Raw genomic sequence first — 18,635 nt, 5'->3', positions numbered from 1 at the left:
ATTCACCTCTATTCTTATTTCTAATAATCCACTCTCCTTTCAGCAGCTTGGGTTACATTTATAAGACACACAGCAGATCTACTCTTAAAGTGTTTCCACGGCACTTTGGATAAGATTCTCACTCTGGCCTTCAAGGCCTTCTCGGATCTGGCATGGCCTGCGCATAGCCACGCTGGACCACTCCAACATCCCACATACTCTATAATTGAGGGCCCACTCTCACCTTTTATCAATCAACTCGGCACAAACATCACTTCCTGCAGGAGACCTTCTTTGACCCCTCCAGACAGGCTCCAACATCACCCCATTTTGTTTCTAATCCTCGTGTGAGATTTCATGCTAACTCCTGTGTATACAGTCTGCCTCTCTCTCCTACCTCACTCTGGCTAAAACGAAAGCTGTTAGGATAGGTTGGCTGTCTCTTGTTCCACATGGTATATACAAGTGCCTGACACAGGGCAGCAGCATGAAGCTGGTTTCCCTGGGCACATCTTTCATGCCTTCAAGCAGTTAGTGAAAATATAGGGTCTTGAGCTCTATATGGCTTTACTAGTGTCTTTGAGGGCCAACAACTGCGTCCCTTTAATCCTTGATACCCAGAACCCCGATTTCTTGAAGAAATGGAAGTCATGCTATACCACCCTTGTGTCCCCTCTGCCTGGCATACCACTGGCATTCAAGAAATGCATACTGAATATTATGGGCTACTCAAGACGATGACTTGGTCCCAGATCCGCACGAGCCGATTACTTGATCTTCCTCTGTTCCAGTAACCAGTTCACAATACTGGCACACAAACTACGGGGAGGGAGGTTATTTCGAAGGCACTTCGAAGCAGGGGCACTACTGTTACAAGCAGTGCCAGATAGTAGTTGCTGGCTATATATTTTAATCTGGGTCTTTAAGGAAACAATTAGGATTCTTGGAGACAGGAGGGGCAGCATGTGTGAGGCAAATGGCCATCATTAGCAGAGGCATTGCAGTGGAGCAAACATGATGCGGGGACACAGAGACCACCCTGCCTGGAACACAGTGTCTCAAAGGAGAAATAGAGGATGTGCATACAAGGAGCTGTTTGGTAAAGATGCTTTCATCCTAATGGCTGAGAAGGCAATACACAGTGGTCACACTACACTGTCACTAGTAACTCCTGAGCTTATATTTTACTTCCACTTCTAGTCTTTCGTTATACTTTGTCAGTGTATCACATTTAACTTCTAACTGTAGAGACGAACTTTCTCTGGTCTGTGGGTCATGTCACGGAGTATGTCCCTTCATCCGTACAGCTGTTGTGCAAATAAGAGATCTGAGGCTCAATGAGGTTAAGAAACTTGTTCCAGGAAAAAGACCTGTTCAATAGTAGGCATGATCACACAGTACTATTTGACAACATTAAGCTCATGGTCACTCTTCTCTACAAGAGGAGACAAGACAATGATGTAGAAGCTACAAGCTCCAATGGCAGTACCTACATAAATGCTCTAAGGCTCTGGAGAAGGCAGCAGGAGGCTGGCAGAGCCCCCCCAAGAGAAGGACATCAGGCCTGAGCACATTTTTTAGTGTTTGTTTATATTTGGGGGGGGGGTCAGAGTGCGAGCAGGGGAGGAGCAGAACGAGAGGAAGACTCGGAATCTGAAGCAGGCTCTAGGCTTTGAGCTATCAGCACAGAGCCCAATGCGGGGCTCGAACCACGAGCCGTGAGATCATGACCTTTGAGCCAAAGTCAGCCGCCTGACACCACCCAGGTGCCCCGTGAGCACATTTTTTAATATTTATTTTTGAGACAGAGAAAGCAGAGGAGGGGCAGAGAGAAGGAGAGAGAATCCCAAGCAGGCTCCACAACTGTCAGCACAGAACCCGACGTGGGCTTGAACTCATGTCCCCGAAATCATGACCAGAGCCAAAATCAAGAGTCTGACACTTAACCCACTAAGCCACCAAGGCTCGCCCCACTGAGCATAATTCTTAGCAGAGGGGTAGCAACCAGAAAAGCAGAGAAAAAGAACAAAGGCAGTGCGAGGGAGCTGATGGAAGGTTGATTACAGGGGCACAGGCAGCCAGGTTGGTTGCTTCTGACAGTTGAGGTTGGGGAGGGCAGGACAAGGTGAAAATGGTATGGTTAGGGTCTGAGTGCCAAGGACGAAAATTCATCTTTCTGAAAGATGCTGGGTCACTGACAACCAGGAAAGGAAAGGTGGCCTGGGAAGCAGACCATTTGCGTGATGGGACGGCAAAGAGGCAATCACCTCAAGTCCAGGTGGTGAGTATCTGAGTTGGTAGTTTCAGGGATCAGAACAATAAAGTGAGACCATTTTTAGGATGAACGGGCTTTGACAGTCCTATACAAAGCATCCACATGCCCACCTCAAGCACAGAATCGATCTCTTCCTATTTTAACTATTTCTGTGTCTGTCATCTGAGAAAAGCATCTTAAAGGACTGCTTCGATCTTACTGTTTTTGTCCTGAGGGCTCAGCATCCACAGGAGGAAGGACCTCAGTGAATGCGGCAGAACGTGCAAAGGCAGAAACAGCAAGAGGATGGCTGGGCTGCAAACTGGAGGATAAAGGAATGGGCAGGTGGCACCAGGGCCAGGAGGGAAAGACATATGCTTCTTGAAAAGAAGAGCTCAGTTTGGGATGTTCTGACTTGGGGATAAGGTGGCAAACCAAGAAACAAAAATTGAAGCGAGTTCCTGATACAGGTCACTTGTATTGTGGATCTACACCCTTGTTATTGTAGAAGGGCTGAGAGCGGGCTCCAAGTATTTTATTTTCAGGTGTCTCTCAGACATCCTTTAATACTGGAATGCCAGGTGGTCCGTCCGTCCTTCCTTCCTTCCTTCCTTCCTTCCTTCCTTCCTTCCTTCCTTCCCTCCCTCCCTCCCTCCCTCCCTCCCTTCCTGACATCCTTTAATACTGGAATGCCAGGTGGTATTTATTTCCTTCCTTCCTTCCTTCCTTCCTTCCTTCCTTCCTTCCTTCCTTCCTTCCTTCCTTCCTTCCTGACATCCTTTAATACTGGAATGCCAGGTGGTATTTCCTTCCTTCCTTCCTTCTTTCCTTCCTTCCTTTTTCTTTGATGTTTTTTATTTATTTTTGAAAGAGTGAGCAAGCAAGCAGGGGAGGGGCAGAGAGAGAGGGAGACACAGGATCCGAAGCAGGCTCCAGGCTCTGAGCTGTCAGCAGAGCCTGATGTGGGGCTTGAACCCACGAATTGCGAGATCATGACCTGAGCTGAAGTCGGACACTTAACTGACTGAGCCACCCAAGTGACCCCCTCCCTTTCTTCTTTTTTTAAATACGACAGAGTGTGATGCAGTTTTTGACTTAACTGGTCTTCACAGAAAACAGGTACACTTCCACTGTTAATGAGGAGAGGCATCCGAAGGTTGGGGTGAGGAGTGCCAGCTGAGGAGTCCCAATTTCTTGGGTTCAAATCTTGCTGCCACAAGGTAACTACTGTGTGACCATGGATGGGCAGCCTACCTAACCGCTCTTTTTCCATACCCTCATGGAGCAGTTGTGAAAATTAAATGAATACAAAAAGTGCTTAGAACAGTGTCTGGTATATGAAAATCAAATAGTTGTTGTAATTATTCCTTATGCATTTTGGTAAGTAGACAGTTTTTAGCCTAGCTATTCTGGAACAAAAGTATAAGCCACAAATCCATGACAAATTTCAAATTCTTAACAAATTAACTTCTAAGTTAGAGTTTAGTAATATCCACGATTACTCAACACGAAAGCACACATTCACATAATACAAAACACCAACTAATATTCAATAAATTTACAGTTGATGCTTTTTGGACTTATGGCTAAGAACATACGGTGCCATAGCTTGAGAAAATCCATTCTGGAGGTATGGGAGTATCTTCTTTCGCCTAATTGCAGACTCCCTCAGATTTGCCCTGAAAAGCCCATGCACTTGTCCAGCTCCGTGGCCTTAGCACCCCTTCCTCTGCTCAGATTTCCCTTCCAATCCATCTGGTTTTTTGAGGCGGACTTCCAGGCCTACTTGAAATATCACTGCCTCACCTTCAGCTGGTCTCTGACCCACCCTGACCCCACCCCAACTGGATAATACATTTTTAAAAACATTTTTGAGAGGAGAGAGCGCACGTGTGTGTGCATGCGCGTGCACACACGGCGGGGGGGGGCGGGGGGGGGGCGGGGGCAGAGCAAGAGGGAAACAGAATCTAAAGAAGACTCCAAGATCTGAGCTGTCAGCACAGGGCCCGATGTGGGGCTCGAACTCACAAACCGTGAGATCATGACCTGAACCAAAGTCAGACGCTTAACCGACTGAGCCACCTAGGCATCCCCCCTCCCCACAATAATACACTTCTAAGGGTGCTTCCACCAGATCATTACACAGGTAAACAACTAGCATACAATCAGTGTTCTATCTCTTTCTGCAGCCCCCGCATGGCATGGGTCATGTCTTGTTCTACTCCTGGAGCTGAATGAACACCATCATTAAACTCAACTACAAAAACTTTGCCTTCAGAAAAGGGTTCCTCAGTGTTACTCTCAACCCCCCTTCATACCCTTAACACAGGATCAATAAATACCCAACTTTAGTGAAGCACAACCATCTTTTAACTCCACCCTGAGGAAAACAAAATCCCCAAATAGACGGTAAATTCAATTTTCCAATGAAGTAGACACTCGAGACTCCCAACAGCTACACCAGGACGCAGGCCTGCCCTCCGGGTTTTGTATTTTTCAAGCTCCCACGATCAATCACAGGTCAATTCCTTAAAAGTAAATCCGTGTGTTTATCTCACTTGCTAGTTCTGTTTCTTTGGAGAACCGTGACTAACACAGAAATGTACGAGGGAACTGTCCCTGCTTTCTCTGGACTCAACCTTCCCATTTTCACGTGAAGGCCAGCACTTCAAACATCATCTCTTCTTTATCCATGGATCCCCAGCACCAGGATTTCCAACTCTAACATCAAAGACCCACATTGAGGACTCTTACACAAAGGAGTCCTATCCATTTACATCTTGGAGGCAACGTTTGACCAATGGAGGAAGGAACAAAAACACTTCTGGTCACTGTGTGCTTTTCGGAGGGTTCTCCAGGCAACAGGTTTCCCAGCAGGATAACATGATGCTGCCAGCTAGGTAAGACTAATTTTACCAAATAATGTTTGTGTTTCTTTATGTATCTTTTCCTACATGGAGGAAAATCAGGTAAGATTTTAACCAAAGTTCAAAGTATAGCCTTCAAATTCAATTTGACATTCAAAGTGATATGACTTCAGAAAGAACCTTGACTAGTACAAGTAAGTATTATAATGGACGGGATCACTAATCAGAGAATTGTCAGACCACACTGAGAAAACTGTTCCATCATTTAAGGTATTCTGCACAAAACAAAATAACAAGAGCTGTATAATAAAGTAGCCCTTGGGATGAACGATGGCTCACTAGTCAGGAATATTTCCAGTGGTAGCCATGTTAGAATTGGAAGCAGGTAGAGATTTCATCTGGTCTCCCCAACTCATCACCAGGAAGTGACAGTCACACTCAGCATCAGGATAGGAAAAGCTAGGCTTTTCATATTACAACTTAATAACATGGTTTACTTTTTACTACTTGAAACTTAATAACTTAGCTTAAAAGATAATTACCGAACAGGTGAGCTGACATTAAAATGTGAGCTCTCTCAATATCTAATTTCTCTGAATCATGTTCAAGGGTCCATAATATATCTAAATTTATTTCCTTATTGGTTAGCTTTGTAGAAGGCTAGGTAGCATATTGATAACTTCTCTTAACTGAGGAATATTTGAACAGTTTACCTTTAAGGGTGTTATGTAAAATACAAGTGTGGGAGGGATTAATAAAAATCTCATACTCACTTACCCAGAGGACACATACATTTCAGATCTCTGTTCTCCCTGGCACTATCCATCTCAGGCACTGACCTCTCTACCCAGGAAGAGCACAACCAAGAAAACTACTTCTTTTAAAAAAAGTTTTTCAGTTTATTTATTTTGAGAGAGAGAGTGCACACAAGGAAGGGAGGGGCAGAGAGGAGAGACAGAATCTCAAGCAGACTCCGCACTGTTAGCACAGAGCCCAATGCGGGGCTCGAACTCAGGGACTGTGAGATCATGACCCGAGATAAGATCAAGAGTCAGATGCTTAACTGAGTCATCCAGGCGCCCCATCAAGAAGCCTACTTCTTCAGAAGCTACAGTTTCTCTTCAGGGGAACCTAGGTGGCTCAGTTGGTTAAGTGTCTGACTTCGGCTCAGGTCATGATCTCCGGGTTCGTGAGTTTGAGCCCCACAGTTCGGCTCTGTGCTGACAGCTCAGAGCCTACAGCCTGCTTTGGATTCTGTGTCTCCCTCTCTGTCCCTCCCCCACTCACACTCTGCCTCTCTCTCAAAAAAAAAAAAACAAACAAAAGTTAAAAAAATTAAAGAAAAAAAAGTTTCTCTTTAAAGACCCACAGCAAAGAAATGCATACTAATTCCCCTTAGCCATCCTTCAGTCTCGATGGTGAAGCTTGGACAAGCATAACCACAGCTGTCGTGTCCTGGGGCCTATTAGGTCATATGCACTGAGCCTCTAGCATATCTCATTTCACTTAACCGCCCCAGGAGGCACCCATTACTTTGCCCATTTTATATAATAGGAAATGGACACAGATTAAATAAATTTCCCAAATTCACAGAGCTAATAAATGATAGAAAAGCATCTTAAATTTTTAGGAGCCATATTTTTATTACACTACGGTGCCTCACAAACTGTCCAGAAGCCCACTCTTGCATCTAATGTATACCACTAAACACAGTTCAGGTCACTGTTCCTGATCCTGAGCCAGGAAGGCCACTAATTTCCAGAAAGTAGGAAGGGAACTTGGTTTTGCTTCTAACTGGCTCTTTTGTTTCAAAGTTTCTTCTTGAGTATTCTTAAACTTTTGTTTCAAAGTCTGTTCGTTAAAGACATTATTCTACTCAGTCATACCTTAATTATTCGCATTGACATCATCGGGTCACTGAATCATTAAGAGATGCCTAATGGCCTTTGGTCAGACTAGGAGTCAGGAACTAAAGTTCTAGTCCAGGTCTCTTTTTCTGAGAGCACAACAATCTACCTTGCTATAAAAATGAACATAAAAAAAGCTTAATAACGAGTTTCTTATAGAGGGTAATGAAAATTGTGAAATTGGATTATGGTGATGATTGCACAATTCTAGGAATATACTAACTCAGAATTTAAATAAGTGAATCTTAAAGAAAATTATATCTTAATAAAGACGTTTTAAAAAACTAAAAAAAAAAACAACCGCATTGGAAGAGACTGGATTGGTCAAGTGTCAATTTTCTGAGAGAAAGTAACTAAGGAATACTAGTTTTACCGCATCATTTTTGTTCTGGACTTACCTCAATTGTTAACTTGCCTAATTCCTACTATTGAAGTATTAAAAAACAGGAGTAAACACAAATTTTGTGCAAACCTTAAAAACTTCAAGACTCCTAAAATCAGGCAATGATTTCAGGCTTTGTGAAGGGGAAGTCACAGGCCTCTTAATAAGGCTCAGAAGACATACACACACTTTGAAAACTAACCATTTACAACACCACCTTTTGGAAACCTAATGGAAACCTATTCAGTATTCACAGCAGGAGTTACAAACACATTTTAAAAATTCTTCCCATCAAGAATATAAAGCCTACTTACCTTGTGACAAGGAACCAGGCAATTTGACTGAAGTCTGGAGATAGTCTCATATAAGTTTTAATATGTGGCATAGCATTGCTGCGGCCAGATGTCTCAGCCGACCATTTGCTAGTGACAGGAAAAATATATTACTAATAAGAAAATATAAACCCATCATAATCCTATTAGGACACTTCATGAAAAGCAAAATCCCGTAATCTAAAAAGTGACTACACAGTTCTGTGCTAGAACCTGTGGTGTTTTATTAAACTGTTTAGAGAACAGAAAAAAGCACTGTGACCTCTTGGTATATAGCCTTCCAATCTCTTTTCTGCCATTAAGACTCATATATTCACATACGTATTTACTTCAGTTGTGACTTCAACTGCCCATCTGCATGTCTTGTCTCTTAGGTGGACTGTGAGCTCCTCCAAAGCAGGAATCATGCTCCCACAGCGTATTACTAAGTACAGGCTCAGTACAAGCTTTTTGAAATAAAGTACAAAATGGGAAAAAAGCTAACAAGATGAATATTAGAGCGATGTTGAAAAGCCGGAGGATAATTCCGAAACACTGGAGTCCAAGGATAACGATCATGTAACTGAGTTTGGTTTCTAGGTATGCAGTACTGTAGGACTGAGGTTCTGCGGGGGGAAAAAGGACCTATGTCATGAGGTGACCATCTCTGCTTACAAATTTAAAGAGCATGGTTCCTCATGAGAAGAGACTGAGGCCAGAATTGGGATCAGGTAGACTGTTCTCTGGATCATTAAATTCACCTGAATGAATAGTGAAAAGAGCTCAACATAAGGGAATGTCCTCTGTAGAGAATAACCTCCCAAGAGACCCACAAGGGGACACCAAGTTAGACTGTGAGCTACCGAGATGCAATCTGCCTTTGTTTCCAACTGTGTGGTGTGGTGTAATTAACACCCATTGAAGCAAGCAAGAAACTGGGCCAAGAACACGCAGAACAAGCGTCCTGGATGGGCCAAGAACATGCAGAGCAAGTGCAACCCTGGAACAAGAGGGGGACGAAAGACCTTCCCTTCACCTGGCCATTCAACCACCGAGCAAACCAAATACTATCCTACATCCTGGAGAAAGCAGTGTGGGTTTCACCCTACGCAAGCTGCAGTCACAGTACGTGCACGTGCCAACAGAAGAATTACATTCTGGAAATATGAGCTACAATGCTGCCGAATCACTAGGTTCTACACCTGTAACTCATGTACCATTGACAGTTATACTCAAATAACTTTTTTTAAAAAGCTGCTTACGGGGCACCTGGGTGGCTCAGTCAGTTAAACGTCCGACTTTGGCTCAGGTCATGATCCTGTAATTTGTGAGTTCAAGCTCCACACCGGGCTCTGTGCTTGACAGCTCGAAGCCTGAAGCCTGCTTTAGATTCTGTGTCTCTCTCCCTATCTGTCCCTCCCCTGCTCACACTCACTCTCTCACTCTCAAAAATAAATAAACATTAGAAAAAAAAAAATGCTGCTTACATAAATTCTAAACTACCCAACATTATCTTTTTTTTTTTTTTTTTTGAGTTCCAGTATTTAAATAGAAACTTCACAGTGATAAGTTTTACTCTTTGGTATTAAAAACCTATTCCAAATAGTGTTCAAAATCTTGTTTAAATTATTTCTATCACTAACATGTAGATGAAAAAAAAAAAACATAGCTACATTATGTAAGGTTCTTTTTTAAAACATGAGACTGACAATAAATAACGTTCTTATTCCTAAAGAAACAATAGCAACATTCTAAACCAATTACTTACTGAAAATAGGAGTGGAGCCAATTCTGCTTTTCAGCTGTCTGGATGCTATAGGGAAGAGAGCCACCAGCTTTTAAAAGAAAACAAAGTAAGTATTACAGAAAACAACTTGAGGATCCTTCATTAAGAATCTATAGTAAATACTGGAAAAAAAAAAAAAAAACCCAAAACAAAAAACAAACCACTTCCTATTTCATCTCATGGAACAGTACTTGGAAAAAAAAGGTCTATACTTGTCTTATTTTATTATTATTAAAAAAAAAAACAACCACTTTTTAACTTTTTTTTTTTTTTTTTAAATATTTATTGACAGAGCATGAGTATGCTGGGGGGTGGGGGGAGTGGGCAGGGAGAAAGGGAGACACAGAATCCAAAGCGGACTCCAGGCTCTGAGCTGTCAGCACAGAGCCTGACACGGGACTCGAACCCACAAACCGCGAGATCATGACCTGAGCCTAAGGCGGATGCTTAACCGACTGAGCCACCCGGGAACCCCAAAAAGGTCTATACTTGTATTAGGTATGCTCCCTCAGTGGGGTTTCCTTTCTTAGGGATACATATAAATGTTTATGACCTGAAAAGAGAAAGGTATTATTTAATCACTCAGGGGTGGTAATTTAACATCTCTAACAGCACAGATTTGAAGTGTTACAAAAACTATATAAAAAATCCTGGCCTATCCTGCAGTCCTCACGAAGGTGAGAAATCCTTGCCCCCACTCTGGTCTGGAGCATCTCCGTTTTGGCCCAAGAACAGGTCAGCTGGGGAGGTAGATTAGGACAAGACGCGGTCCTCCTGCTTCCTTCACCTTTTACCCTCTGCCCTTTCTAAGCAGAGTTTGTATTAACATTCTCACAAATGTAATGGAATCATCAATAAAATTAACATGTTCAGTGAACAGTGAAGTTTTTAAAAAGGAATTCTAAAAGCCCTATTCTTGCATAGGAAATAAAGATACAGTTCCAGCGGCACCTGGGTGGCCCATCGGTTAAGTTCCCAACTCTTGGTTTCAGCTCAGGTCATGATCTCACGGTTCGTGAGTTTGAGCCCTGCATGTTGGGCTCCATGCTGACAGCATGGAGCCTGTTTGGGATGGTCTCTCGGTGTCTGTCTGTCTGTCTCTCTCTCTCTCTCTCTCTCTCTGCCCCTCCCCTGATTGTACACACTCTCTCAAAATAAACTTAAAAAAAAAAAAAGATACAGTTCCAAGTGGAAACACAATTAGCAGACTATTTTTGTTCATGTTTTAAAGGCAGAAAGTACCATTGTAGATCCACCAGTGACTTTGCAAACACATATTAGAACTTCCCCATAAGTAATCTATCTCCAAAGAAAGCTTTAAATTTCTCTTGACTCATCAAATAAGGGATGTCGATTCCTCTACTGCACAAAACTAAAAACCTATTCAGGACCAGTTATGAAATAGCTTTATTGAAAATACCATGTTTTCCCCCATTAAGAAGTACATTTTGAATGGATCCAACATATTAGAAGCTGACAAAGGACAAGACAAACCGACGCATCACCATGTGCTTGAGTCCTGTTATAATAATTTTGGTTTGGCCATTACGCAAAGCTGATACACTCCAAACCTTACCCAGCCTTTTCTGGCAGAGTTGTATCTAGTATTACAAGCAATAAATGGACTAAATTAGTCTAATTCTGAGCATTCTGCTTCCAGCCACAAGCAAATGCCAATCGGTTTCCTTTTTCCAGAGGCAAACACTGCTTGGGTTTTTGGTTATCACCTCCTGAATGTGCTATCTGAAGGGCTTTGGATTCCACATAAAAGCTCGCCGTCCAGCACTATGCAAGAGAAGTCGCGAACAAGGTTGAAAGTTGCCTACAAAATCATCCAGACGCTTACAGATGAAGTGCTTTAGAAAGTACAGATATCAACTATGTGACAACAAAGGTGCATCCCAAGATTAAGCAGAAGTTTTGGACCTTAAACATATCTGTATCTGGGATTCAAAACTGGAAGAACCACACAGAGCCACAGACACAAGCAGGGAAGATGTGGAGAGAGAGATCAGAGAAAGGCATGCTAGAATTTCTCTGGAAAGGCAGGATGCAGCAGGGAAAGGTGGTTTTATTTGTCAGGACAAGCCCCCCACTGCTGGCAGAAGTGACCACCTTATTGTAGCAACGAGAACAGAAAGTACTCCGAGAGTTACTGTTAACCTACCCAAATGGCCCAACTGCATGGTACCATCGTTGGAACATGGCAGCGCTCAGTAGTATGCATTTCTATGATCCTTAGCCAGTTCGGGGAAAATATTCTCTAAATTTCTTAGCAGTGCTTTTCTCCAGAAGAATGGCATTTTTATTACCTGTGTTAAAAAGTTTACCAGGGCGTGTATGAAATAAACACAAAAACTTCAACTCAGACGGTTTCCATTAATTACCGGGATAGCCTTCTAAGCTGGTCCGCACATTTTCCACAGAAGGGTAGATCTAAAAACAAAGGAAAAACAAAACAAACTCATAATGTACGTCAAAGAAACTTTCTTAAAAGGAATGTTTCTAAGAAAATGAAAGTCTCCATTAGAAATATTTCTTTTACAAAATTTGAAAAAGTACTTTAAATTTTAACAAGTTTCATCTTATGAAAAAATTGAACTTCTAGTCAGCTACAGGAAGTATATATATTTGACGGAAAAAAAACACTTCGGTTTGAGTACTCTTCCCTCAAAAATACCAAGTTCACGCAGCGTTCAGTGCAAAATTGTGTATTCAAAAGTCTCTAATACTCATCATTCTGTTGGCAATGCTTTAGCAACTCTATTTTCTTTTGCTTGGAAACCTGAAGGAAATGAAAAATCACAGGTTCATCTGTGGCTGAAGCAGCACACTCCCAGCACCAGATGACGCCGGGGCCACCTGATCACCAGTGCTGGTGCTAACGTGCTGCCATTTCCACCCCAGACTCATGGAAGAAAACCTGCATGAGGAGGACGGATTCTTGTTCTTCTCCTGGACTAGCAAACACACACACACACACACACACACACACACACACACACACACACACACCTTGAGCGGGAAAAGCACTCACCAGATGGAGGGGAGCAGCACTTTTCCCTGGGGTCCTGCTCTCCTTCCCCTGGGTCACCAAGCTTTCTTTAAACTCCGAACACAACCATTTTGATTCGTCAGCTCCCATAGAGCCAATGCTTGAAAACTGACCTACTATTGGCCAAGACTCTCCTTTAGGTATGGATGAGGCATGCTCTTTCAGAAGCTGTCAACAGAAAAGGTTTAACAACTCAGAACACAGCTTTCTGTCCTTGGAACGCAATCAATAGAAAAATGCTGAAAATATTAGAGATCAATTTCATCCTCACACTTTTTCTTCTTTGGAAAATACTCTTTCAGTACTAAAAATATTTTAATGGAGTAGGTGGATCGAAGCATTCTTCCAAAACTCCATGATTTTATTAAAGTAAAACCATTTTTTTTAAAGAAAAATGTAGAAATGTCAGATAAATCACTAGCCTGCCATATGAAATGGGATCTTGCTTTGAAATAACTGTTTAATACTTAAAAAATAGAAGCTATTGGGTATTTTGACTCCTATCAATTGAAAGAGATTTAATTTAACACTTGGGCTCCACATGGTAATGCTGTAAAAAAAAATATGTTTACATATATACAGACCACCTTAAGCACTGCAGGTGTGTGATCTGCAAAGCTACAGAAACAGTTCAAAAACATTTGGAAATTTTAACTACTTAAACACATACAGAGTTATTACCTAGAGGCTGAAGAAAAATGAAGCCCGTATTCTGATTGCTTAGTTTAATATGTAGTATTTTAACACAGCTTAGACATTAATATTTATAAACACACTTGCCCAAAAGCCTAGGTCTCAATTTCCACCCTAAGGCAGCATGGTGTAAGCAACAGGCCCGAACGGTAAGCTCCAGGACCCACTTTCTGTTCTGGTGCTCAGCCCCTCATTGGCTACATAGCCCTGGACGTGTCCCTGTACGTCCATTTACAGGTCAGTGGAACCGAAGTCTGATCATTCCCGTCTTCCCTGGAAGGCAGCTGTGATGCAACATGAGCTTGCGTGTGAGAAATGGTCTGAAAACTCTAAGATGCTCTTTATCTTCCAGGAAGACTGTGATCCTCGACAATGTGTACAAGAATCTAGCCTGTCGCCACCATCAGTCCACAAACTGGTAACCACTAACCAGCACAGTGAACGTTCAACGCAGGCCTTGCGTTCTCTATTTCGTCTAACCCTTGCGAAATTCTGTGTGAGGTATTCTTATTATACCCATTTTATAGACGAGAGTCAGGTCACAGGACTTGTTCATAGGTGAGGATTTGAGCCCAGGTATGGGGATCTACCTCAAAGCTATGGACTTAGTAGGCTCTAATGCCTTCTCTAGGCTTCAAGACCTCACCTGCTTGCAGCTGTGGTCTCATTTCAAAAAAGCAAATTAAAGTGTCATTAACCGAGGCTAATTCTCACATGACAAACAGTTCACGGAAAAAGGTGAAGCTTTTAAGAAAGCCACTTCAGGTTCATTAATGTCAGTACTACATCTCCTAAACAGAGATGAAGAAAACCTTAATGTTTAACTTGCTTGTGGTTTTAATTTGGTGAAGACTTTTCTTTGTTCATTTTCATAGCAGCAGCAAATGCCACTTTTGTAGTTAACTCTTACAGGGACTGGTTAGTAAACAAAATACACGCTAGCACAGCTGTAGCCTTTACTCAATAGTATTTTTCTGTTCTTGGTTGAATTTGTCATGTTAAAAATCCTTTACATGCTGACAACAATCCAAAACTACAATAGCTGAATAAACGAGAGGTCTCTTCAGGAAATAAAAACTAACAAAGTCCTTATGCTTTTGCCATTTAGAGCAGTCTACACTTCTAAAGGAGGCGGCAAGACATTAAGGAGCAAGTAATCACCAAGAACTACAATCAACTGATCAAGTTCACTCAGAATTGTGCTATTATGAAGCTGCCATCAAAATGTAATTATAAAGGAAAAATGTAAGTTAAAAGAACAAGTTAAAATAGTAAAAATTCTGTTACCTTCCTAAGCCTAAAATGTCCCCAATTATCTTTCTGACTTCCTTGAAAGCGTCCTGGGGTTGATCCAATAAGATAAACACTAAAAGGATATAAAATGCAAGTTAATAGAGCACAGTGATGGGATCTGTAGACCCCCAAATCACAAAATACACATAAAACTAATGTAATCATGAAATGTTCTGAGAGACCACCTATTTTCTTCAGATGCCTCCTCAGAATAGTAACTGATACTCAAATGAATTTTCAAGAACGTCACATCATGGTGGAACATTCACAAGGTTTAAGGTACCAGGCAAAGAAATAAGTGACTTTCAGATACTCCAGAGGGAGGCTGATGGTGAGCACGATTTACTGGCATCCACTTCAGTGCCTCAGATCTAGGAGACACAGACACGGAGACAATCTGCTCTCATATTATAAAGGACAGCCAAATACCATTCTACCTCTTTCCAAGGCCCTTGCAGTACAGACACCATGTGGCTGTCAAGGTATTCACCTACTTTAAGAACCCCAAATTGCTAAACGATACGTACTTGGTTTCAGAGAGATCATGCTCGTGGATAACATCTATCCACTCCTTGAGAGAAGGAGCATTATAAGCCATTAAGTAGCTGATAAGATCGGCTTTAAAATGTGTTGTCGAGTCTCCAGATCCGTGGGTTCCGTGGACAACTCGTGGGTATAAGGGGCTCAACCATATTCTGGAACAGAAAAAAACAACAGGAATGCAACTGAACACAATGGTATCGCGTGCTGACTGCACATTCACCCTAAGGAAGAGGCAAATCTCATCGGCTGTGTCCACACGGTAAGTAGACGGATCCTGAGGAAACAGGAAGCACAGATCCCCTCATATCTGGCCTCTGCCCACATCTCACAACCGAATGCTCTATGCTTCCTCTCGCACCACACCGTTATCTTTGCCCCCAGCCCCACCTCCGCACTGCTAAGGCCTGGTGACAACACAGGTGATAGCTCTTCTAGTTGCTGTAGTAAATCCACACCACCTGTGGTGACCCAGCAAGCTACACCGACGCAGCTCTTCAGCCAAACGGAAAAGTCATCGACACGAAGAAAAATGTGTATACAAATCCGATTTTAGTAAGGAAACTCCTTTTCATGATGTGTATGCCACAGCAGTTGGAGATATTTTCATATCCTGTACTCTCCTGGTGTCTGGAAGGAGTGACACCACATTTAATGATGCTACGTTTACACTGACCTCAGACTTTCAAATTATCTAGTGAGCAAAATATTAAACACATCTTTCATCAATTCTCTTCAAAAGGAAAACAATGCCCTTCTCCCAAACTTTTATATTACACCCACAAGTGGGAAAAGCGTATCTAAACCCCACCCTTCTGTGAAGTGCTCCAGGACAGATCACAGACAAGTATGGCTTCAAACCTCTTGTGCTCAGTTTCAACTGCAAAACCACGTCAGCCGTCCTGCCTCACAGGACACGTGTGCTTCACACCGGAGGTTATGACCAACGTCGGGCTTACACAAGTAGTGAGGATCTATTTGCTGTCCCTGCTTTTCCCCTCCAGCAGCTATCCCACTGAGCCATATTTAATCCCATTTATTATCCCATTAAGCCCAAAGAGAAACTACCCGATTCCTTTCACCGGCAGCCCTCAAAGGAGACTGGCAGCGAGACGAAGGCCCCCAGGGCAGGAAGCATCCAGAACCGCAAGGACCCTGGCTGCATGTCTTCTGAACTCTGCACATGTTTCTGGCAGGGTAGCAGGTCATACCTTCCCTTCACACCTCAAGAAGACCCCTTGTACAGGGGGTAACACGTGTGACAAGGACTGTAGCCCAGGTTCTGGGGCCAGATCTGGGTCATTTGGGGTCAGGCCAAGGCCTTCCGGGAGCACCTGCCTCTCTGTGTAAAATGAGCCCACTGGGCTGGATGAAGAAGTCTCTCCGTCACAAATAGCAATTCAGAGCCCACAACCTGGTGGGCTCCTGCCAGATTAGAGGTTCACTCTCTGGTGTCTGGGTGGATGAGGAACTTGACAGATGACAACTTACTAACCCAGGATACTGAGATGCGAAGTGTTTTTAGCACTTTACCAAGTAAAATGTGAAATCATTATGGGCCAAATAATTTTAAATGTGAGAAATTAACAGGCAGACCAAGCAGCAGCTGAAAGGGTGGTTGGAACACCTGTACAGCAGAAAAGGATCAGCAGAGTGTTACTAGAACCATCATGAAGGTTACACAAAAGGACTGCTTTTAAATGTCTTACAAAAATTACAACCCACAACACAAAAATGCAAGTTTGAGAGACCAAAATCTAGACTACACATGAGGTAACATTACCCTACTCAGAGGTGGTGGGCAGAGGGAAGTTGAAAGATTTCATACCCTTGGTACTTTAAGTTTTAAACAATAGAAACTATTACCTGCTCAATTTAAAAAGTTAAATGAAAACAAAACTATTTTTTTAGAGAAAATTTTATTGTCTTTCATGTTTATTTTTAGAGAGGGACTCCTCTATATATCCAATATTTTGGAGACACAGGATCTGAAGCAGGCTCCAGGCTCTGAGCTGTTAGCACAGAGCCCAATGTGGGGCTCGAACCCACAAACTGTGAGATCACAACCCGAGCAGAGTCAGATGCTCAACCTACTGAGCCACCCAGGTGCCCCCAAAAAATTTTAAAGGAAAAAAATCCGAATACCCAAATCCTTACCCTTAATCCATTTCCCCAGAGCAGCCATCCTGGAGAGACCTAAAGAACATGGCTCAAGCTTCTCACTCCAAAATAAGCTGGAGGCCACAGGTAGGATTATTTGAGCCACACAGGCCAACTTCACAAACTCCATATGACTCATGGGTTCAAAAACCCAACCCAGCAGCTCAGAAGCTCTAGGAGTGGCAAAGGCATAGTTGACCTCAAACCCAGTGGCTGAGGCTTTTACAGACCATGGGGATGCCCTCCACCCTGAACCAGTTGGAATTAAAATATGCTTCTCAAGATGCAATTAAATGGGACACTCAGAAACTAGAACACGTTTACAGGAGAACTATCAGGCACTGGTGATGGGGCTCTAAGCCACTTGCCGTGGCAGGGAAAGAGTGAAGAGAGAGAACTAGGGATGTCGGGCTCAGGGAAAAGCCTGTCTTTCCAACTTGAAGGCAGTAAAAGGAGAGAGGGTACCATTGTTCTACATGGCACTGGGGTTGAAGCAAACCCATAGGATGGAGGCTGGAAGGTCCTGTATTTCAGTTCAACCTACGGTGTGACTTGGGCTCTGCCAGAGCTAAGAGCTCTAGCCCAGCCTGGGCGGTGACAGGGAGGACGAGAAGGCAGAGGAGGAGAGTGAAGGACACGCAGACCCTGGAAGAGGCCAGATGAATCCTGGACTTTCTTCTAACCCCAGAGAAAGCAGAGATGTACAAAATGACGTAAACAAATGGAAATCAAAGCCAGCCACAATCAAGAGTTTACCAAGAGGGAGAATAGTTAGAACTTGATTTGGGCAAGTTACTAAAACAGAAAAAAAACCAAGCTCCTCTTTTAAAAACAACTCAAAAGACCAGATCTAGCCTGAGTATACCAAGGACAGAGTTGGTAACAAAAACACAAAAACCAAAGAACAACAAAAAAGGCAGTTTTCCTTCTTGGAGATTCACAACTATATGAACCTATTAAAGGCTCTAAAAAGATATCAATTTAGCTTTCTTTTATGGAAAAATAAACTGGGGATGAGGAGAAGTTTTCAGCATATGATTAACCATGAAGTTTCCCTTCAATACCATTTGGGAAATGACAAGCCAGAGTACAAGTGGGGAAAAGGGTTCATGGAGACCAAGGAAGTTACTGATGGGTCTCACCAGAAAAATAATGGGTTCAGACCTTCCATTTTATACCGTCTTTCCTGCCTCAGATCCTTTGCACAGGCTTGCTCCCTGTGCTTGGCTGTTGAGTGTGTAATCCCATTTAAAAGTACATTTACATATATATTCGTCATGGATGTGTATGTACTAAACTGTTAACACCCGTTACCTCAAGAGAGTGGAGCTGAGGGGAGGTAGTAAAATACTATTTCTGTGTAGGTCTCTTTTTTATGCCACATGTGTGGGTGTTTTTTTGGTTTTGT

The 18,635-nt window shown here is 42.7% G+C and overlaps 1 protein-coding gene and 1 long non-coding RNA gene across 7 annotated transcripts in view; one reads left to right on the top strand and one right to left on the bottom strand.

Annotated features, from left to right (window-relative positions):
- TDP1 (tyrosyl-DNA phosphodiesterase 1) overlaps positions 1 to 18,635 on the bottom strand; it is a 95,225-nt gene that overhangs the window by 55,477 nt on the left and 21,113 nt on the right. For all 6 annotated transcript variants that reach the window (XM_058739980.1, XM_058739979.1, XM_058739982.1 and 3 more), the window contains 6 exons: positions 15,055 to 15,222; positions 14,522 to 14,600; positions 12,524 to 12,709; positions 11,874 to 11,922; positions 9,469 to 9,535; positions 7,704 to 7,811 (listed from right to left, as the gene is read on the bottom strand). In XM_058739980.1, coding sequence (XP_058595963.1) covers positions 7,704 to 7,811; positions 9,469 to 9,535; positions 11,874 to 11,922; positions 12,524 to 12,709; positions 14,522 to 14,600; positions 15,055 to 15,222 — 657 coding nt within the window. The remainder of the gene's footprint in view (positions 1 to 7,703; positions 7,812 to 9,468; positions 9,536 to 11,873; positions 11,923 to 12,523; positions 12,710 to 14,521; positions 14,601 to 15,054; positions 15,223 to 18,635) is intronic.
- LOC131517627 (uncharacterized) lies at positions 9,473 to 14,537 on the top strand. The gene is made up of 3 exons (XR_009264711.1): positions 9,473 to 9,553; positions 13,587 to 13,735; positions 14,343 to 14,537. It is a non-coding gene; the product is annotated as an uncharacterized LOC131517627 (long non-coding RNA).

This window comes from Neofelis nebulosa, chromosome 7 (genome assembly GCF_028018385.1).
Source record: "Neofelis nebulosa isolate mNeoNeb1 chromosome 7, mNeoNeb1.pri, whole genome shotgun sequence".
Lineage (NCBI taxonomy): Eukaryota > Metazoa > Chordata > Mammalia > Carnivora > Felidae > Neofelis > Neofelis nebulosa.
Note: the sequence above shows the minus strand (reverse complement) of the source record. Positions and strands in the feature narration are given on the sequence as shown.